This window comes from Channa argus, chromosome 8 (assembly GCF_033026475.1).
Source record: "Channa argus isolate prfri chromosome 8, Channa argus male v1.0, whole genome shotgun sequence".
Taxonomy (NCBI): domain Eukaryota; kingdom Metazoa; phylum Chordata; class Actinopteri; order Anabantiformes; family Channidae; genus Channa; species Channa argus.
This window is the reverse complement of record NC_090204.1, coordinates 27495706-27516866: the sequence shown is the minus strand read 5'-3', so window position 1 is coordinate 27516866 and position 21161 is coordinate 27495706. Positions and strand designations below refer to the sequence as shown.

Sequence of the window (21161 nt, the reverse complement as noted above, 5' to 3'; positions counted from 1 at the left end):
AGCATGGAAAGAATGTGGCTCATGCATTAATGTGCTTAGAGCCGCCTGTCGTAGAAATTAAATACCTGTGCAAGTAGACCAGTGAGGAAAGCCACAAAGGTACTTCACAGATAAAATAGAATCTGTCACATAGAAAAACTCTGCAAGAATAGTTCAAGTTCATAGTTCTTCCTTGCTTGTCTTTTTTTTCCACTGTGTCGGCGAATATTTCCATATCTGTTTTCTTTAGTATTTAGTTAAGGTCTCAATGTGGAAAGCACCAGGGATTTTCAGCTGCTAATGATGTGGAGACTTATTGAAAAGAGACGGAGGCAGACATTGATCCTCTGTCTGTAAGGGAATGTCATGGAGATTAAAAAAGCACAAGCAAAACTAATCTTTCAAGATCCTCTTTTTTTGTGTTAATAAGTATGTTTTATAATTTAGAACAAAAGACAAACAAACAATAAAACTACAAATGTTTTGGGCACTGATTGCACTTTGCGAAAGGCTTTAGCATCCTCCAGTTGTGATGCCTGTTAGACTCTAAATGTAAATATTACTGAATTTATTCACCTAAAGTCCAGAGAAGCTACTGTGATGTCTAGTAAATTTAACACTTAGGAGTCTTCAGTTGTTTTGGAAAACTTTTGATTTTACCATAATATAGCACATCAAAAAGAAGTCTTCCATTAGACTAATCATGTGAGTCAATTGCAGTCAAAATGCAAAATATTGTTTTGTTCTTTTACTTTACAAAAAGTAAATACAAACCCACACAGCATAAGTACATTAAAATGAGCTCCACATGTTTTACAACTATTAATGAAATTCAGTACATTAAGGTGGTTTCACTAATATTAATCTCATTGATATAATTTCTCTATTAGATGTGAAACATAAATCATAATGTATGAGAGGGCATGAGCTGTTTGTGGCTGTAAGTTTTTTCTAGCATAGACAAAGGTGTGGAATGGGACTTTCAGCCCATGATTTTGTTATGTTTCATCCATAATTTAGCAGGACTGACATTTGAGCACACGAAGCATTTGAGATTACGCGAGCATGGGGGCCCGTCTTTGTCAGAATGCAATTCACTTGGGGTGAAATTACACCTCCCTCATTCTCATTTACAGACTTCCATGACAAAAAACACTCCACCAAAGATTTGCTCATGCAGAGGCCCAGTGATATTCACATTAGCGCTGGATTTTACAGTCTTTGAATTTCATAGGGGCACCTTCAGCTCAAGCCTGTGGGATTAGTAATCAAATCTCACACCAGTGCATCAACTGAAGAACAGATTCAATGGTTGACTGACGATTTCACTGTCTTCATCCACTTATCATGTGCAGCTGTCAAAGTGCCCGTGTGTTTGTCTCTGTCTTTGTCACAGAGGACCAGATCCCTCATGGTTTCCCCACCATAGACATGGGGCCCCAGCTGAAGGTTGTGGAAAAAACACGTACTGCTACCATGCTGTGTGCAGCCAGTGGCAACCCCGACCCAGAGATCTACTGGTTCAAAGACTTCCTGCCTGTGGACATCAGCAGCAGCAACGGGCGCATAAAACAGCTGCGTTCAGGTAATGCACTCATCCCAGCATATGTACGCTCAGGTTTCAGTTTAGCAGTCACTGTCACTAATGTTTTGGTTGTGAGCATGGCACAAGTAAATGCGGCACAGGTAAATTTGGGGTGAGATTGGGAGGAAGCCACCCAACTAGATATGCATAACATAAGACATATGTGAAGCCCGCACATCTACAGTCTGCCAGCTGTGAAGTCATTTAAATTTTCAGTTACTACGACCTTAAATAGAGCTCGTATGTGGTAACATGCATACTTGAAGTGCTGGAAGTAAATATCAATCTACCTCTTGGGAAATGGTAAAAAGAGCAGAAAACTCACAGCTGAATGAGCATATTTTTATGCCATTTATTAAACCATACGTTCATCTGACAGGTGCTAATAATGTACAGGGAAGGAATTGCAATGGTTTTTTGGATTCTGTATGAAATAATCATTTCCTACTTAGAGCAAGCCATCACAGATCTCAGTGATTACCTGAGTAGGGCCCATATGGGAACACTGGTGCCTAACACAGCACAGACAACACATTCTATCAGGTGAGGCAGCTTCTGTAAGGAGGTGGCCAGCATCCAGAGGAGCAGATAGGGCATCTATCTGCAGAAAGCCAGTCCTAGCAGCTGGCAGCAGAGTTGTGTCACTACTGGCTGAGTGATAACCAAGCTCCATGCAACCTTTCAGCACCCCTTTCTCTCACTTTCTGTGAAAAACGTCGAAATCTTTGCCTTTCAGCAAAAAAAGCAACACCTGGCCTTACCGACCACAATGGAATGGCTGTACAGGGCCAAACATTCTTACCAGCTCTTGCAGTGAGGGTAAGAAGCATATTTCCCATCGCTGAGTAAATGATGCCCCTCCAGTGGCTGCACTCCTCTCAACACAGCCAGAGAGGAAAAGCTGAGAGACGGGCTCTAGGATGGCATTGGCTTTGAAGTCCACTCTGAGGACAAACATGTCATGTGTTATTAACCGAACAGCATGGCAATTTGTTTCAATTTGGTTCATAGAGTTTCACTGTCACGTGTAGTCTCTTAGCAGCCAAGCACAGATGGCTGACCTTTAATAAAAAAACAATTAGAGCTTTCCTGTGCCACACAAGACGAGAGAGATGTATACAGTCTGGAAAGTAAGCACCCCACAGTTATTGGGTTTCACTAGGATGTATAATATTGGGGACTGATTAGATTTGTTCGAGAATTAGTTGGTCCTATCAAATGACTTGGATCCATTTTTAAGTTGGTGGATTTGTTCTCTTTCGGAAAAGCTGAAACACTTAACTTTGTCTAAGCGCAGTTATGAACGCTTGTTCATCCAGGAGTGATGTGATTCTGATCCAAAACTGACTCTTGACCAGAGAGTGCTGTGACTGCTGTCTCAAGATTGGATGAGATGTGAAAGAGGAGGAATCCTTGAAAAGGACAAAGCTTCAAAACATGAACATTTCTGTATTGTTGCAGCCATATGAAAGCTCCAAAAAAAAGTCCAACAATGCAACCTTTTTCTGGACAGCGTAACTGTGATCAAACTTAATTCTCTCATTTTTCTGGAGTCTAGTCCAGGCGATAGTAGGTAAACTGATGACACAAAAGCACACGATGGCCGTGTCTCAGTCCAGCGGTCACGTCATTGCAAGTTATGTACTTGAAGACCATTTGTGTCAGAGCATTGCAACAAGGCTGTTCCCATTTTCAAGCCTTTTTTCAGATGCGGCAGACAAATGCAGCTTTTTCCACGGACGACACAGGCTTCAATGGCATGTGGATCACTTGCAGCCCAACCTATCCTGACTCATTGTGTGCGGGCATTGAAATAAGAATATGGTGGACACAGAGACCGAGTGCAATGATTTACAAAAACATGGCCTTCGTATACAGTGTAGACCACATTCTCCCGAGGATGCAGCCCCTGAATTGAAGCACGACTAGTATATAACTGTTGAGTGCTTCATTCTATGGTAAGGAAACTAAGGGATGCCCCCTTTTATAGCAGCTAAAAATTCAGTGAGGATATTTTGTTTTGACTTTATTGCTTTTGACTAAAATTAACAAACAGTAGAAACACAGTTTTATACTGTTCTCACCTGAAATACGAAGAATGTGAATTACTTTTTTACGAGTGAATTACTACCTAATTTTCTGATGAACCCTACAAAACCCCCTTAATCCATACATTGTGAAAATATAATACCCAGTTATTATTTTTCACAATGAACCCTGAGATCTGTCATGACCTCCTGATTTTATGCTGAAGCAGCGTGGGATTCATCAGGCTGTCAGACAGCTGTGGAAGGAAGTCATGGCCGGTCTCATTATTGCCTGGCCCTCTGAAAGCTGCTGATGTTCTCTTCATCAGACCCCCAGGGACCACACAGCTTCCAGGGCCTCCTCCTGCTTCTTACCACCTATCTCAGTTCTTTGTGTTCCTGTCAACTCAAGAGTGGCTTGGTGTATTGTCCAGATTGCTGGCATCTGCATAGTAACCATGCCTCTCTTTACCGTTTGCTGCATATGACCTAATATGCCCAAATGGCCCCTTACTAATAATTACTTACACTAAGGATATGCAGGATCAAAGAAAGAAATGCTTCAAGTGTCATAGTAAGATCCATAGTCGTAAGGCTGAATGATCAATCAATTTTAAATTAAACTCCTTCAGATGAGATTCCAATCATATATTAATATAGTATGGCTACAAGCTTTTAATTATTTCAAACTTATTATTATTAATTTACCTCTGTTATTCTTTGCTTTCACTTGAAAAAAATTGTTGCTCAATGATTGGATGTTTATTGCCAAACGTTACTTCCCCCCTGAAGTCTTTATGTACACAAGCTTTATTTTTAATTCACATATTCAGATATCTTGTAATACAGTTGTCCGGGTTCCGCACTGACATAGCCGGAAAGATTTTGCATCCATTTTAACCCTAGAAGCTGTTTAGCTGTACCAAAATAATCTAAAGCCACCCACAATGCAGTAGCCTCTTCCACTGCAAGAATGTTTTTGAGAAGTGGCAAATGGGAATGAAGTTAGTTAAAAAAAAAGTGTGGAAATTAGTATATTTTTGTATATATAAACCCACAGTTTTAATATTGATATTTGTTTTGTCATTTATAGAAAAAAAAATACATTTTGAATTAGATTGCAGATAGAATATTTGCTGCAATAAGACATGTTCCTTAAATCGTGCAGCTCTTAATAGTGCACTTGGAAATTGTTGGCAAAAGCCTGGTTGTTGGTGAATGAGCGGTGAAATGCTTGATAGCCAGTTGCTGTTAGGGAAAAAGCAGGTGTGGGGAATAAGAGCTCTCTGATACTGAACAAATATCCAGGTGTATAACGCCAATGAGCCCCATGTGAAAGTAAACAAGCAGATGGGCAAATGACAGAGTTGCAGTTGTAGCTGTGGGAGACATTACTGAGACAGTTTTGGTTTTCAAGGTCACAGCATTGTGCCAAAAAAAAAAGGGTTCTCATCAACAGCTGCCATTCATGACACAGGTTAAAAATAAGGATTCATTTTGATTCTCAGTTTACACTTTGACCTATTCAATGTATACAGGGTGAGATTTCTGCTGTTTCTCCTCTGATTGTTCCCCTCACATTCTTGTTTTGCTCTGTTTCACTATTGCTCTCTCTTCTCTGTATACTAATGGTTAATCTCTAATCTTATTTGCATTCAAATTACCTCACCAGGTGGTACACCAATCAGAGGTAAGAATGCTGGGTAAAAAAACAACCTCCACTCCTGGTCACTGCTCCCTGTCCTCCATTGCCTCTTTCTTCCTCCTCCCGTCACCTCACCGTGCCCCCATTTTCAGCCCTTCGACCTTTATGCCTGCTCCGACACTTTCTCTGCCTTCAGCATGTAACCTTTCAGAGCTAAAACTAGTGGGAATATTCTCCAAAAATGATGTTACATTTGTTTACAGGCAGCAGTTGACTAACAAATACTATTAATTAAGGTAATAAGTACTTTAAGTACTTTTGGTTGTTTTCACACCTAACATGTTGGTTGCTGATTAGGAATGTTCAGCTCATCAACTCAAAACAGTGGTTTCTGCTTCAGCCACATGTGACCTACTGTTCTGCAGAAATAGAATCATGTAATAGACAATGTAATAAATTCTGATACAAAACTACCGACTAACCTTGTTACATTACTAGTTTACATATTGTATGGAAGCTGAGAACGGCTATGGATGCTGTTTGTTTTGTCTTTTTAATGCCGTTATCTGGTTATAACGGCATATTTATGGTATCTTGTTTTCTCAGGATAACAAGATCGTTTCTCTGGAAAACAAAGTTTGTTTGTTTTTGTGATAACGAGATAATTTTTCATGTTATACTGAGATAACAAAATTTGTTTTCTCAAACTGAGATAATTTAGCAAAATCCAAAACACTTCCATAGATCATCTCATATCTAAGGCCATATCCTTGATAAATTGTGATTGTGCTATGGTTCAGCAGTGATTATTGAATTATTGATCCTCTGCATGACTTTATCAATATTACACTATAGAGGTTAAGTCATAAAATAACTTAATACACAATGCTCCTCTGACCTGTGCTGCTTAAAGAGCAGCAGGTGTCCAACTTTAATTTACATCTGTCTTATTCTGAACTCCTGGAGCATGTTCATCCAGCTGGGTTAGGGTTAGCTACCTTTTGATACTTTGGTTTGCCTGGTCCATGGCCCGTGGTCAGCGCCACACTCATCCTGTCAGATGATGTATAGCTGTTTGCCTGTAGCTCAATTCCAGCCTCTCTTTCATCAGCAGCCCCAGAACATTTTCCCACATAAATTAATTTCAAAAATGTCATATTAGATGCAGCAGATACCCACAAAGGTGTCTTAACTGTGAGAACTGAGAGAATAAGTCTCTGCATCAACCAATAATTGGTGATGTTTATTAATCACCTACATCAAACCAATGGTACTGGTGATTATCATTCTTCGACGCAGCCATGTTGTAATATCACACAGCATTTTCAGAATTAAACATGAATTGCTGAAAAACTGCAAAGAAAGATTTTAAGGCCTGTAGTCGTGGGATTAACCAGCGTCGGTAATCTAACTCGTTATCACCAGAAAACAAAGTTGTTATCCCGAGGAAACAAAATAATGATCCTGTTATTACGACATAACGGCATTAAACAAGATACCAGCATTAATGTCTATCCTAAGTTTCCATACTATTCAAATGTGCTTTATAGCATAAGTTAAAGTGGCAGTAATGAACAAATTCCAGCTTGGTGCCACATTGTCCTGCCTCACTTTCCTGTTTATGTTTGGTTTGTTTTTTAGTATTAAATAAAACCAATGACAGAAAAAAGGAAAAGTTTGATGAAGCACAGACAATTTTGCAGTCATATATTGTTATTATTAAGGTTTTATGGTGTATTTTATATTATATAGAGCATAGTGATTTATAGACTTTTTAAACAGTCAGGAACCCATCGTTTTCTAAATTCTCTGTTCCACAGTCCTGCTTTTGATCTGCTTTGCTTTAAGACCACAAAAGATACAAATCAACATCAGAAAAGGTGTCAACCCAGGTCTCATCAGGTCTCAGGGCTGGTAGTTGCTCCACTTTCTTGAACAAACTGAACCAAACACATAAACTCAAACAGGTTAGCTGTGTACAACCACAAAAATATCTTGATGGCAGTAAGTAAAGAGAATCTGCTAGTGTATGTGATACATTCCATTTATTAGTGGTCTGCAAAATTTAAATCATTGGCTTAATATCTATGTGTATGCTGTTGTTGAAAGCTGCAGAAGCAGTGAACACATGCTCAATTGCTGAAGGCTAAATGTCTGACAGGCAGAGGAAGTTCCGGTAACTTCTAACATTTTGTTTAGGGCTTCATAGTTTTTAACTTTAAGGCATTAAACCTTCTATGGCAGCGCTGACTGGCCTTTTTCCAGAGCAAACGTCCATCAGGAGAGAGCGAGGCATTGTCTCTGAAAAGCTTTTAGCCAGTGTGCAAAGACAGCAATCGACACAAAATGGAAAGGTGGAAATATAGAAATCGAGAAAGAGATTTGGCTGCTGCAGCTTGGTTTGCAGTCTCCTGGATAACTGGCACCCAATGGAAGAAAGTTACAAGCTTTGAGAAAAGATACCCATCTTCATCAGTATCATTTCCACGATGCTTTGTGACATGTAGTGTAACAGCTTACAGTGTGTGTGTGTGTGTGAGAGAGACAGAGACAGAGCTAGTTAAAGGACAAACTGCGCGTCGGACAGACGTCGTTGCTGGCCGCATCCCATATGAAGGTTGCTTTTCCTCCATCTCTGGGCTTGCTGTCTCCACCAGATCCACCAGGGATGTGACTACGCACATTATTTCAACTAGCTCTTAACATTGTGGTACAAACCCATCCCATGTTGCATTTCAGGATTGTATTCTGAAATATGTACATTCTGCACATTTTATGTTCCACATGTATTATTGTCCACTGCAAAACTGCATGATGAATGTCACTTCACAGCCAGTAGATATTTTTTTTCATAACTGCTCAAAATACATTCATGTTTTCTATCTAAAACCTACTGACAACTAAACATGTATACTGTAAATCCTGTGAAAGTGTTTTTTTGCAATGAATGAATGTAAGTGATGGTTTCAGGTAAGTTACAGATTATGTTTTATACATCTGCTTCCCCAAATTACATCTTTCAACCACAGCTGTAGTGCATCTAACGCATAGTTAGTCAGACTGTAGGAAAAAACAACCGTGCAACGACACCACAAGACGTCAGCATTATTGTAGATAGCATAATATACAGTATGCTGTATACAGTCCCCTCCAAAAGTATTGGAACGGCGTCCATTTGTTTTTGTTGGACAGCGACGACATTTGAGTTTATGATCTAAAGATGCTCATATGATTTGCATCAAACGACCAATCATTTAAGCGAGCAAAAATACTGGAACGAATAGTTGTAAAATAAAATATAACAATAAAGAATAAAATATAACAATTGGTTGCAAATCCCTTGTTTGCAGTAACTACGTCAAGTAGTTTTTTACTGACATCACCAAGTTTGTGGTTTCTTCTCGTAATGCTTTTCCAGGGTTTTACTGCAGTTTTAATGTGTTTTGTTGTGGGGTTATTCCCCTTAGCCTCAGTCAGTCACCAGACCTGACTCGATCTAAACATTTCACTTTTTGCCTTTGATGAAGTCTTTTTAAGGTCGGTGAGTGTTTTGGATAATGAGCCAGTCCTATCATCTAGAGGTTAATCATCATTACGTCATGCTACTTCTTAGCTTATCTCAGATCTCACTGCTGTTTTGGGGTTTTTTCATAGCTTTTACAATGCTTCTGTCATCAGCTGTTGTGTTACTTGGTTGATGTATGAATGTATGTAATATCAGTGCGCTTATTGACTATGCATCATTTTGTATAAATAGTTAAATAAATAGAGCTATTTACTGTTTGAAAAGTCAATTATACAAGGAATAAAAAACACCTGTCAGACTATACTTTTGCTCACTTCAAATGTAGATCATCTGGCAAAAAAGGGGGCTATGTTCTATGCTGTTTAAACTATGTGGCTGTAAAAAGCTGTCTTTAGACAAATGAATTGGCCTTGCTGTCGTAATACTTTTGGAGGTGTCTGTATAAACTCTGCGTACTCTCAAGGCTTTGATCAATTAAATTATAGCTGAGTTTGTGTAGTGCTAATGTTAATGTGTCTGAATCAAGTTACTCTATCACCACGTCTCTGTGTGTGTGTGTGTACCATGTTAATGTAAGTGGTGCAGACCTCAACTGTGACATTTTGGCCTCCTTCCCCAGGAGCACTTCAGATTGAGAACAGTGAGGAGTCAGACCAGGGCAAGTACGAGTGTGTGGCAGTCAACAGTGCCGGGACTCGCTACTCAGCTCCAGCTAACCTTTATGTTCGAGGTAAGATCCCTCTTGACCCTGTCTGACCCCTCCCTGCTGCCATTCAGGTCACCCCCTCCAGCAGCAAAGGTTCTCTCTCGTCACCAACCCTGAACGGATGCTGTACCTCTTGACTGTTAATGAGCAAACTGGCTCCCTGGATTCAGCTGCAATGAAAGATAAACCTGTCGATACCTGTCTGGTCTCTGCTCTCACACTGTCATTTCCTGCACTCTCTATTTCCCTGTCTGTCTTGTCTTTGTCTCCTGGGTGGTGATTTATGTATTTTGCTCCACTGCCCTGTTGTTAGTTTGCTTGACCTGCCTAACCCCAAACCGACGAAGGGGATGTTTTGACTACTCAAAGGTGAAAGAGAGGTTGGCTGCGGTTCTGCCTCTTTGTTTTGGGGAGGTGAAGGTTTACATGTAGAGTCTTGCTACACGGAGAAGCTGACACCTTGGCCATTGTACTGCCTGTGTGGGAGCATACAGGCAAGAGAACTGTATGTGCTGCAACAAAAGCCAGCAGAAAAAACAAGGCTGCAAGCTTCTCCTAAGTAGGCTGTCACCAAAACAACTCCATTAACCTCAACCAGTATCACGTTCTCAAAGGCAATTTTCAAAGCATCGGGTTGATTTATTACTGCTTTAGTCTCGTGTTCAATTGTGGAAATGATGTCCTCGTAGAAAAAGCTTTTTGATGCCCCGGTAACAGAAACTAACCAAATTTTGATGCTAGTGTGTAACAGTGCAAATGGCAATGCTGATACTGCAGCAGCAGGTCTAGATCATTGACACACACTCCACTTTGTCATTTTGAAATCCCGTGCTAGAGACCCTTTGTGAGAACTGCATAACTCTTCAGAGCACTAACCTCAGTAGCCTGGTAATAAAATGGCAGATGCAGCAAGAAGGCAATAAAGTAAAGATGAGAAAAACAGAGAGTGACTGGCCAAAAGACCGGACAAGAAAAAATATTGGACTGGCGTTTACTTGTTGGCAGAAGCTAAAAGAGACAAACAAAGGCAAGACGAGCAATCTTGAGGTGAGTAATAACTTTTTAGCTGGCTGGCTATGTTTGTTGTGTTAGTGAAGTTTTAGAGGTTTAGCACAGTATGTTGGAAATGGTGGCAATATGTGCTATTGACTATGTATTTTGACAACCAGGAAGCCGCAAAGCCACTATTCTGTCTGCACATTTCCAGTCTGCAGTGGAAGAGCTTGTGTGTAATGTGATCACCTTGCACCTAAATTGTAGCCAACGTTTGACTCATTTTATAATTCAACATTCAACGACTACAAGAAAAACAGGGACCTGTGAGTCAACACTCAACTGAATTTACAATAAATGTCAAATAAAAAGAAAATGGCCAACTGCTCCCGCCTAAGCAGTACCAGTGTGTGTGTGTGTGTGTGTGTGCATTGGATATACATATGTGCCAGCAGATGTGCATTTTTTTCTCTCCACAACAGATGAATTAGTTTCCCAATAACAGACCACAAGACACTCAACATGAAAATTGCTTTTGAGAGCTGAAAAAACAGTTTCCATGAATCTGTCAAAACCTAAAATGAAGATATAAATTTGATGGCATTTTCTTCACTGTTCTTGCACATGACTCATTTGTTAGTAAAAGGATCTGCAGTTGTCACAGATGAAAGTATACATCTTTAATCTTTACACAAAGAATTGAACCAAAGCTAAACGGAACCGCAGCCAACAAAGTCAGATTATGAAGTGTATGACTTGTTATTTCTGCTTCTCTTTTCAAGGTTCCTGTCTATTTTGCTCTAACCTTTAACCTTTCCAGGTGTGCTGGTAGCTTATGTTGCTTTTTCCATCTCACGATGTGGTTTCTGAACAAACATTGCAACATGCCATATGTTGCAAATGTGAGTGTGTGTGTGTGTGGTGTGCGTGTGTGTGTTTCTGTGTTTTGGTACCTGTATTTGTCTTCTTCATTTCTTGGTTTGTCATGTCTTCTCCCTCTCTGTAGTTGGTGCCTAAGTCAACAATCAATCCCCCCACTCATGTGACAGTCAAATACACAGAGTGTATATTCCTCTGTTTGTTTCTCAAATGCTTATCCTGCTATCTACACATGAAGGCAGCTGGTTGTCATTCTTTAATGTGCTTTCCTTAGTTTGCACCTCTTATTTTGAATGTGGCAGAGCATATTTTTTTTGCTGGGTGTGTGTGTGTGTGTGTGTGTGTGTTGTGTTTGTGAGGATGTGTTTGTGAATGTTGTAGTGATCTAGACGAGACTTAGAACAGAACAATTGTCACTTGGTCGACTTAGCCATTAGGAAATAAGAGGAATCATTCCAATGACACTTAGCTCCAGTGCTTTCGAATAATTGTTCAACACCTACTTAAATTCCCAAAGTGCTCCGTGACTGCATTTTAGTATCTATCCATCGCATCTAAACCCACATAGGGTTTATGTGATCGCACGACAAAACCAGAGGGAAGCCACGCAAGCACAGAGAGAACATACGAACTCTACACAGTCTGTATTTGTCTAGTTTTCACCAATGGAAACATTTGAGAACTTATAAAGCTGCGTTTTAAGGAAAACACAAATACCAGTGACAATTGGCTCAGTGTCCACAAATGTCAGCATCATTGTGCGTTTCACGTCCCTTCCTCTGATCATTAACACACCTTCAAAGTTTTTTTGTAGCCAAATATTTTTCCAGTCAAATGCGATGCCTGTGTTTTTGTTCCTTCACAATAAGAGGCACACAGTGTCTTAAATGAAATGCTTTTGTTGTGAAGGAGCCCCCACAGAAAATGAGGAGCCTTTTTATGTTAAACTGCACAGGAGCAACTTTTATCAAAGTGCACACTATAAAACTATTAAAGACAGTCATTTTTTTTAAAGTGGAAAATTTAAGAAGTGCAAGGAACTGAAAAATAACCAGATCCGTCACATGGACACGTGTTGCAGTTCATCGTGAATAATCTACCATCAAGCTGTAATCAGAATTTGATCGACTATCGATTGGATTACATTAGTACTCAGATCTTAGATGCTCATGTAAACTAACTTTTTGATTAAAAACTCCCTTCTCATTCATTATTACACAGTATTGTCTTAACTCACATTAAGAGCGTTTAGTAGGATTAAAATCAGTCCTTAGTGTAGTGCAAATTAAAAAATTGTAAAATAATATAAGAATTAATACTGGCCCAACACAACAGGCAAGACTAAAACATTTTCAGCCCTTTTTCAGCCCTGAAAAAGCTCTTTCTTTGAAACCACTCTAAGCTCGATGCCTTTCAGATAGAAGGCTCGTTGCTTGAAAGAGAGGATTTAATACCAGCTGTAAGGTAAGTTAGGTCAGGAAAGTTAGAGAATGGTGTCACATGTCAGAAGGCTCAGTACATTTATGACACCACATACAGGAAAACAGCTGCAGGTCAAATATAATCTTACATAAATACTGGAGGCCCAAAGCACTTTAGAACTTCAATTCTGAAAATGTACTAATGCAGGTATTGAGAATGTTTAGCATAAAAAATCCAGTATCAGTCTGAAAATTTCCAAACTTAGCTTAAATGTGATTTAATCCACAGAAACAAAATAGACATTACTAAAGTTGAGACAGAAGTATGTAACAATGTGGTATCTTGATGCATTATTCAGATACTTTATACTGGCATGGAAGTGGAGATAAGGTGCATTTAAATACACTACTAACTTACTTAAACAGACAGATGATGGATAACTGTTCCCATCAGTCAGTGGCTAAGTGGACCAACAGGACACAGTGGGCTCCTTTAATGCCCTATTAGCATTTCAAATGTTCCTCCATAGAAATGAATCTGTTCTCAGTTGGAACTAGGCACATGGCAGAAGAAGTGTACATTTCAAGGTGACTATTTGACTAATCCTGTCAGGGGCCATGTGTATGTGCTCATTGATTTCAGGGCTCAGTGGCTGAGCCCGCCCAAAGTCAATGGGCAGAATAAATGTGGGCTGTAACCCACTGTCTGCTTTGTGTGCCTAATGATGTCTGGTTGTCAGCCGCAGCCTCCTTAATTCCGTCTTAATTAACGGGCTCTTAAGGCTCCAACACTGCAGTGATGGTAAGGACAGGAAGGGGACAGTGTGTGTGTGTGTGTGTGTGTGCAATTGTGACATGGCTTTTAATATTTTGTTTTTCCTTTTTATTCTTTTGATAGTTCTTACAGAGATAGATTACCACTGACAATCTTACTAAGAGCCCTATTTCAACCACACGTGCATTGTCCTGGGTGCATGGACTGAGTGTCTCAAGTTGCACTGACTATTTGAGGGTTTTTTTTTTAGACTTTGCAAAGGTTAGAATAGACAGAGTGACTCATAGGTCTGATCAAGTGCTGTAATCTGATCGCTCCTGCATGAATACTGTGGTGTGTGGTTACTTTGATATGATTTAGCACAGACAAACACAATGAACACTAGAGTATAATGGCACTGATCTGCAGATGTCATAATTCTGTACACTATGCAGAAATCTGTCTTTGATGTCTTTACTTAATTAAATATCTAAGACACATTTTCCATTCACAACCCTGTTTGAGCTGCCTCATCTCAATCGAGGTTTCCCCTGTTTGCGCCTCCTCCATCCACCTCTGCACCATGCACTTGCGCTTGGCACCAAATTACCACCCAAGCAGCAGTTCGAGAGAATGTGAAGGTCAGAAAAACACCAAAGGCTGCTCATGCTTGTCATCACACCACAGACAGTGCCCGTGTCTGTTGTTGCTTTTGTGTCACTATATCCTTTTTTGCTATGTGTGTGATGGGTTTGCACAGCATTGTGTGCTATAATTGTGTGTGTGTTTGTGTGAGTGTGTGTGTGTGTGTGTGCCACTGCACTGCACATGCTATTGTCTCTCACTCGTTATTGGATAAGCAGATATTTGCCTGTTTTACTCTCTCTGTTTCTCCTTGTCTTCTTCCTCTCACTCCTTATTTTGTCCCTCTTGTTGTTTTTTTTTTTTCCACTTTTTCTTAAATCCCTCAATCATCATTGCACCCCACCATCCACAAATACAATCCAAATCCCACCACTCAGATCAACGGGAAGGTTGGTTTTTTCACTCTTTACCCTCTTAAAGCCTAGGCCTGGCAGACTGGAGCCGTGCCGCGCCAGCATCTCGCTGGGCGCCTCAGGCCCGTCCCGGCCTCTCTCTCAGGACCCCAACCCCATACTGCAAGCCTTTTGCTCCCCTCACTGCACCCCCTCCCCACCCTGCTGCTCCATACATTGCCTTGCGCCATATCTTATACCACTGAAATTTTGTGAAGTGAGCATTTCTTACAGAGCAATGTGCTCTGCACAACAGACATTTTCCAGCCAGGAAGGGATTGAGGATATGACACGAAAATGACATGGCAGGAAGAAGAGCGTGCCATCAAAACTGATGGCTATAACAAGAAACACACCTTAGTTGGCTTTCGTATCATCATCTGAGTTCAAAGCTTGTTCTCACTTCACAAAATGTTGCGATTGTCAGTCCACTCCAGCATGCTGATCATGTTTTTCTTGTCTTGGCTAATTCAAACGCATGGCTTGTCTCAGCTCTCATCTGCTGTCTGACTGTCATTATTGCTTTTCCCATGCTCTGCTCTTACCTGGTCCGACTAAAAAAGCTAAGATTTTAGAAGAGAATAAAATAGTCTCAAACATGTTTACAGCTTTTTCCAAGACTCTTACTGCCAGATTGTTAAGAGGAGAATGTGAAGGACCTCAAAAATCGAGGGGGAGTGAACCACTTTTGGAGAGAATTGCAGCCCTAGATAAAGTGTTTGTGTTTAATACGTGAATTTTCGGACTTGAGTACAGCTTGCTGGTCATTTGTTCTTAATGACTTTATATCTGAGGTCCAAGAACACAAAGAGAAAATATACGGATTTTCACAATTCCTTAACAAAACTGAACGTCTTTGCATCATTACACGTTTTTAAAAGCAGTAATTTTGCAGTAATGACATAATTCAAATCTAGAGAGACAATAAAAGTAAAATGGCAAAGGAGACTGTACAAGGAGAATACATGTTTTATTTTTTTTAAATCCATTTGTCGAAATAATATCCATTTTGTCTTTTGTTTTGTTTTATTTAAAAAATTAAATACTGGCTCAGTTGCTTCTCTTGGTTAGTCTGCAATATTTACAATATTATGTTAACATGGAACTTTACAAAACACGGCTCCAAATTTAGTCGGGTCATCGTGTCAAAGTCTGGCCCTTGTTAATTTCGTGTCCCAAGATATAGTTTGGCCAAGACACTAGACCCCAAGTCACCCTAGATGTTCCACTAACATTATGTAAACCTAAAGGAATGGGTCAGGTTTCTTCAAAGCTGATCCTAATATAATATTTATGCGTAGATAAAAATATATTTTAACCACTACGGCTGTATCATTTCACTATGTCAAATGTCGGCTGGGTTGCAGTTAGACTGTAAGTAATCAGGGCCAAAATTCACAGCCCTATTTATCTGCAAAAATGCTCTTCAACGTTCGGCTGACAAAGAAACTTTGGCAATTCCCCAAAGCTGAATCTTTTATTTACTGAATGACAGCAGGTGAAGAAACACTAAGGGACTGAGAAGTCCCTCCCACGCAAAAGCATTCTAAACACAGTTGGTACAAGTATTTTGCTGGAAAAATACTCCAGCTACTGAGTTTTTCACGTACAAATTCAGTCTCATTGTGTGATACAACATGTTTAACAAAAAGAGACAGGACCTCAAACTTATATTTATTCAGATTAAAAAAAACCTGAGACCTTTTAAAACAACAGTCAGGTCCACATACACCGAAACGATTTCTCCTGCTCAGACCAGTCCCAAATACTTAGTCTGCAGTTTTTATCTTATTCCTAAATCTGTGCGCCCCACATGATTTGCCTTGGCAATTCTGAGCTTAAAACTGAAAGAGAAAAAACTAGCATAAGAGACACATCTTAAGAGGGATCTGTTGTCTTGGTGTCATTGTATAAAATTATTCTTTAACATAATGTACCAGCTCTAGTGAATTTAACTCTAATTAACTAGATACAGAGTCTCCTGAAAATGTTATATTCGTACCTTAAATGCCTAAACTAAAGTCATCTGAAGTGAAACAACCACCCAAAGACGCTACAGTGCAATGGACTGAGTGTATCATCCAAAATGTACATCAAATATCCTCAGAATAGGAGAAGTAACGTTTGCCTTCACAAGTTACTCATCTGTCGTCCTTGTTGCTTGTTTCATGTCCGATGAGAAAGAACAAGAAGATCATTAGAAAGATTCACTTTATACTATCATGTATCATGTTTTGCACTAAGATGCTTTGAATTGAAAACTCCATCAGCTTAATGCTGTATGTAGTTGGTGCATTTCCATTTCCAGTGTGATTGATGCTTTGGACAGCATGCTGCACATCGTATTTCTGCTTTAAACACTTGCTGAACACAGAAAACACCAAGCTTTGCTGCGCCACAAGTCCCTTAGCTCAGACAGGAAGTAAGAAAAAATAAAACATTTCCATGAAACATTAAAAACCAATATGTAAACAAAAACATGGGATCAGGTGATGCAGCCACTGAAATTAGTGGTTTACTTTGATGACACAACAATGTGGATTTGTCAGGTAATGACATTTCAATTACAAGTCAAACTGGGCCAAAGCTCCTCTCTGAGTAAACTTGCACACCCTGAAGTGAAGTTGCATCACCGTCCTATAGTCATCTTCTTCTAGTTGATTTGAATATGTTTGTGTAGCATTGCTTAAAAAATAGAGTTCTATAGTTTCTCTGTACAGAGCTGAATGTTGCATTTGGGTAAATGTCCTCTAATGATGTCTCCTAAGTCAGCATCAGTCTGACCTTTGCAAGTCAATGAGGAAAAATCTACATTGCCCATTGTCACATTAGCCACATTTCTTGCGTTGCACGTTAACTGGCAAACACGAAGGAAATGTCCAACTGGATTTAGAATAAGTGAATTTTCTAGATGTTATCAAATTTGCTTAGAGTTAATACTGATATTCTCTGAGCACACTCAGCTAAATATCATGGCGCTCCAATGTAATGGACTGAGAAGGAAAGCCTTCACAACAGAGGGGCTCACTGTCTCTAAAAGGGTACGCGACCACCGAGACTGTGGGATACACTGTACACAGTGGTAGTACACAGTACAGTTAGTCCGCTCACAGATTTGCTTGAGATGCCAATCACATAGATGCCATTTGTACAATGTAAATAGGAATTTGTCTTGGAGACCAATAATAATTAAAGTAAGAGTCGATACCTTAAAAAGTGAAAATATGACAAATTGAACATTTTGCCACATACTGTGTGGCAGCTATACTTAATGCCTGCACGCTGTAGCTCCTTCCCCTGCACTGCTGCATGACGTCCTCAGTGAAGCATACAGATGTTTGCTTTCCCTCTTCTCTTACCTTGTCTTAACAACTCCAGCGTTTTTCTTTAATAAGACTTATCTCATCAGTACACTCATCCCTCTTTCCATCCCTTTGTCCTTCTCTCTTTCCTCTGGCACGTAAATAAAGATATGTGTCTGTCTGCATTCTAACTATCAGCTGCTACTAATTTGCATCTATCACACCTAAATTTCATGTACGAATCTGGTGTCAGTCTGTACATCAGTCACCGACCCATCGAACCACTGTCCAGATCAACAGTAGCATGAATATCACCCCTAACTTCTGACCCAATAAACTGCTGTTCCTTCATATCAGTGGTTGGTACTAATATAAAAACATAATGATTCCCTCATCAGTGGTGGTCAGAAATCCTCCAGCATCAGAACACAGAACTGTGGTCATAATTATTAACATGCAAGCATCTCAGGGTTACCTGACCTGAATCTGTTCTGATGTTTAGACACAGCATTCACAACAGAGATTTATTCCATCTGAACAAAATGATATTGCGAGTCCCAAAAAGGTCAAAGGTTTTTGATTCCCATTTTGATTTCTTGTATATTATTATTAGCATTACCCTTAATCTCAATGCCTGGGGCTCCATTAGGAAGAGTTCTGCTACTTTCAGTCCAACCAGGGTGTGAAAAGTCATATTTAATATTTAATTTTATTTAAGCCCTCATCATTTGGGGTTATTTCAATGTCTTTATGTCCTTAGGGCTACTGCTCTTTATGGGTTTAGTCACTCAAGTGAAACTGTTCCACTATTAGGGAGCAAGAGTAAGATGGATGTGAGATCGAAAGGTTAAATAGTGCAGCATAAAAACTTACTTACTGTATGTGGATGCAGTAGCCAACTGTCATAGTGAAGAATGGGCTGAGCCTAAAAGCAAACCTTTTGATTTACTGATCAATCTATATTCCCACCAACACCAACAGTATGATCATAAGCTTTGGGTGGTGACTGAAGCAATCCAGGATAGAGATGGGTGAACCAAGTTATTGGATTTGCCTGTAGAAAGAGGAGGAGCTCAAATGTCCTGGAAGAGCTTGGAGTACAGCTGCTGCTTTTTCACACTGACAGAGATCAGTTATGGTGGGTCAGGTACTGTTTTAGATAAAGCTGCCATCAGAATTTTTCCCTGTGGAGAATCTGGCCTGGAAATTACTCAAGGTCCTCTGGGATCACATGGCAGGTATATGGTAGCTCAACCTGATTTGTCTCCATTCAGCTTTTTTAGTTTTCTAATGGTAAAGAGTTGTGTAGAGTACTTCGTTCTTCGGTGAGAAGACAACCTAAGTCTATTTTGGTATCGCCTCTGTCATGGGTGTAAATGAGCTGAGGCTGCACAATTTTAATGCAAAAACACCAGTGATTGGTCAGGGAGAAGTGAAGTCTTCAGTCTAGATGCCTCTTCTAAAACCTTTCTCCTTTCTTTGAAAAACACGTAACACGAATTGAGAATTTCTTCCACTGTTCCAAGATGCCCCCATTGTTGAGTTGAGTTATTTTGAGATGGTACCAAACAGAAAAAACACTATTAGGTGGCAGAACCTACAATGCATTATCATTTGCAATCCAGTTCCTGTCAGAGCTGTGATGGAATCATTAAATGAAGCTAAAATTCTAATTTAAAAAAACTGAATAATCAAATAACCTTGACCTTTCAGGGACTTCATAGATAACAGACTACAGGTCTACGTAATATCAGGGGCATATTGGTATTGCTCCGAAATCGACCTACTTAAATAACCTTCCATAATTCATTACTGTTATGTTAGCCTTGGAGTTTAGTTGTAGTCCCAAATAGTAGGGAAAGGACTACAAATGCACACTTTATGTTGCAACCATGTTGTGAAAACCTGAGATATTTCCCAAATATTCATCACTTTTAAATTGAGATTCCGAGTGATGACTGCAAGAAAATGGTAGAAACTTTAATTTACTCCTGGCTATGTATCCTTTTTAGTGCCCTACTGCACCATGTGGTAATGAAACAGCTCGTTTCAGTGTTATGAAATGTTACAAACAATATAATTTAGCACAGACTTTAGTGTCTCTGTTTACCAACACACAGAGTTCTGTTACTGTGCTCTGTTTGAATTTTTTAGACCATTTTTCTGTTCCAGAGTACACTAGTGTTATATTTGGAAGGTTCTTATGGTCAAAACTGATCTTGTCTGATAATGATTTCAACTTTTAATTAAAAGCGTTTGGGAATAATTATCCTATATGACACAGAAGGGACAGGCCTGTGTTGTATGTTCAAAGATCACTGGGAAAAGACCATTTCAAGGCCTGGCTTTTGCTGTGCACCTGCCTACAATTGTCCACCATCTTCAGATTTATAATCCCATATGCTGCCGGAAAATATCTTTGATGTCAGAAAGAAAGTTTTCCTCAATAATTTTAGGCCACAGACATCTTACACAGACCATCCAAATCATCAATCTATCTATCAAATGTGACAAAAGTACTGTTATTCAAATGTTTTTAAAATAAAATTGTGTTGAATCATTTATGACTCACTATATTACAAGAATAAATATACAGAACAAATGATGTTACAGTTTTCTTCATTCTCCCACTTTGATCAAGGCTGAAGCATGTTCTCTCATCATGGGAACACAGTGACATCACAATAAATGTGTCAGTTGCAATAAAAAACAAGAGCAGACATACAATCCGACAACGCCAGATGTTATATTATATGTAAAACAAGACACAAGAAAGGCAATAATACATGTTTTACTTAAGCATATTTACTGTAGTTGTCCTGGCAAGTGACAAGTTCATTCACTCTCACTTTACTCCAAACATAGACAAAACCTTTGGCCTGTTTACAACCTGACTGATTGTCCGACTGCTAGTGTTTCTTGGGCTATTGGACCTGTTTTAAGTAGCAACACTAAAAGTTAACATTGCTAAAGGAGTTTAACTGCGATACGAATAATAGAAATAATGAGTACAAAACAAAAGCCAAAGACAGACACACAAATTAAAGCAACCTTACGCTGCCCCAGTTGAGGTAACCTAATAGCTGATCTTGTCAATTTTTAAATCCTAAACCCAAAGGTCCTATAGAAAGGACTTTTTAACATGAAGTAGATGTGTCTTAATTCTAGGGCCGGATCCCGCGAAGGCTGCTTGTGTCACAGTGCTGTGAAAAAGGCTTGTGCCAGTATAAAGGCTTCTTCAAATTAGGGTTGTTGCTATAGCAAAAATGTAATAGTTGATACCAGTACCACTGAAAATATTTATAAA

The 21161-nt window shown here is 39.5% G+C and overlaps 1 protein-coding gene across 27 annotated transcripts in view; it reads left to right on the top strand.

Moving 5' to 3' along the window:
- The window catches only part of ptprfa (protein tyrosine phosphatase receptor type Fa), a 316431-nt gene that overhangs the window by 167879 nt on the left and 127391 nt on the right, over positions 1-21161 (top strand). For 14 of the 27 annotated variants that reach the window (XR_010914989.1, XM_067512515.1, XM_067512498.1 and 11 more), the window contains 4 exons: positions 1376-1564; positions 5264-5281; positions 9382-9492; positions 14538-14549. Coding sequence is in view for 25 of the 27 variants with exons in the window: in XM_067512515.1 (XP_067368616.1) it covers positions 1376-1564; positions 5264-5281; positions 9382-9492; positions 14538-14549 (330 nt within the window). In the remaining 2 variants the exon portion in view is untranslated. Of the gene's footprint in view, positions 1-1375; positions 1565-5263; positions 5282-9381; positions 9493-14537; positions 14550-14579; positions 20631-21161 lie in introns of those variants that run through there. The other 13 variants (XM_067512505.1, XM_067512503.1, XM_067512509.1 and 10 more) reach the window with 4 other exon arrangements.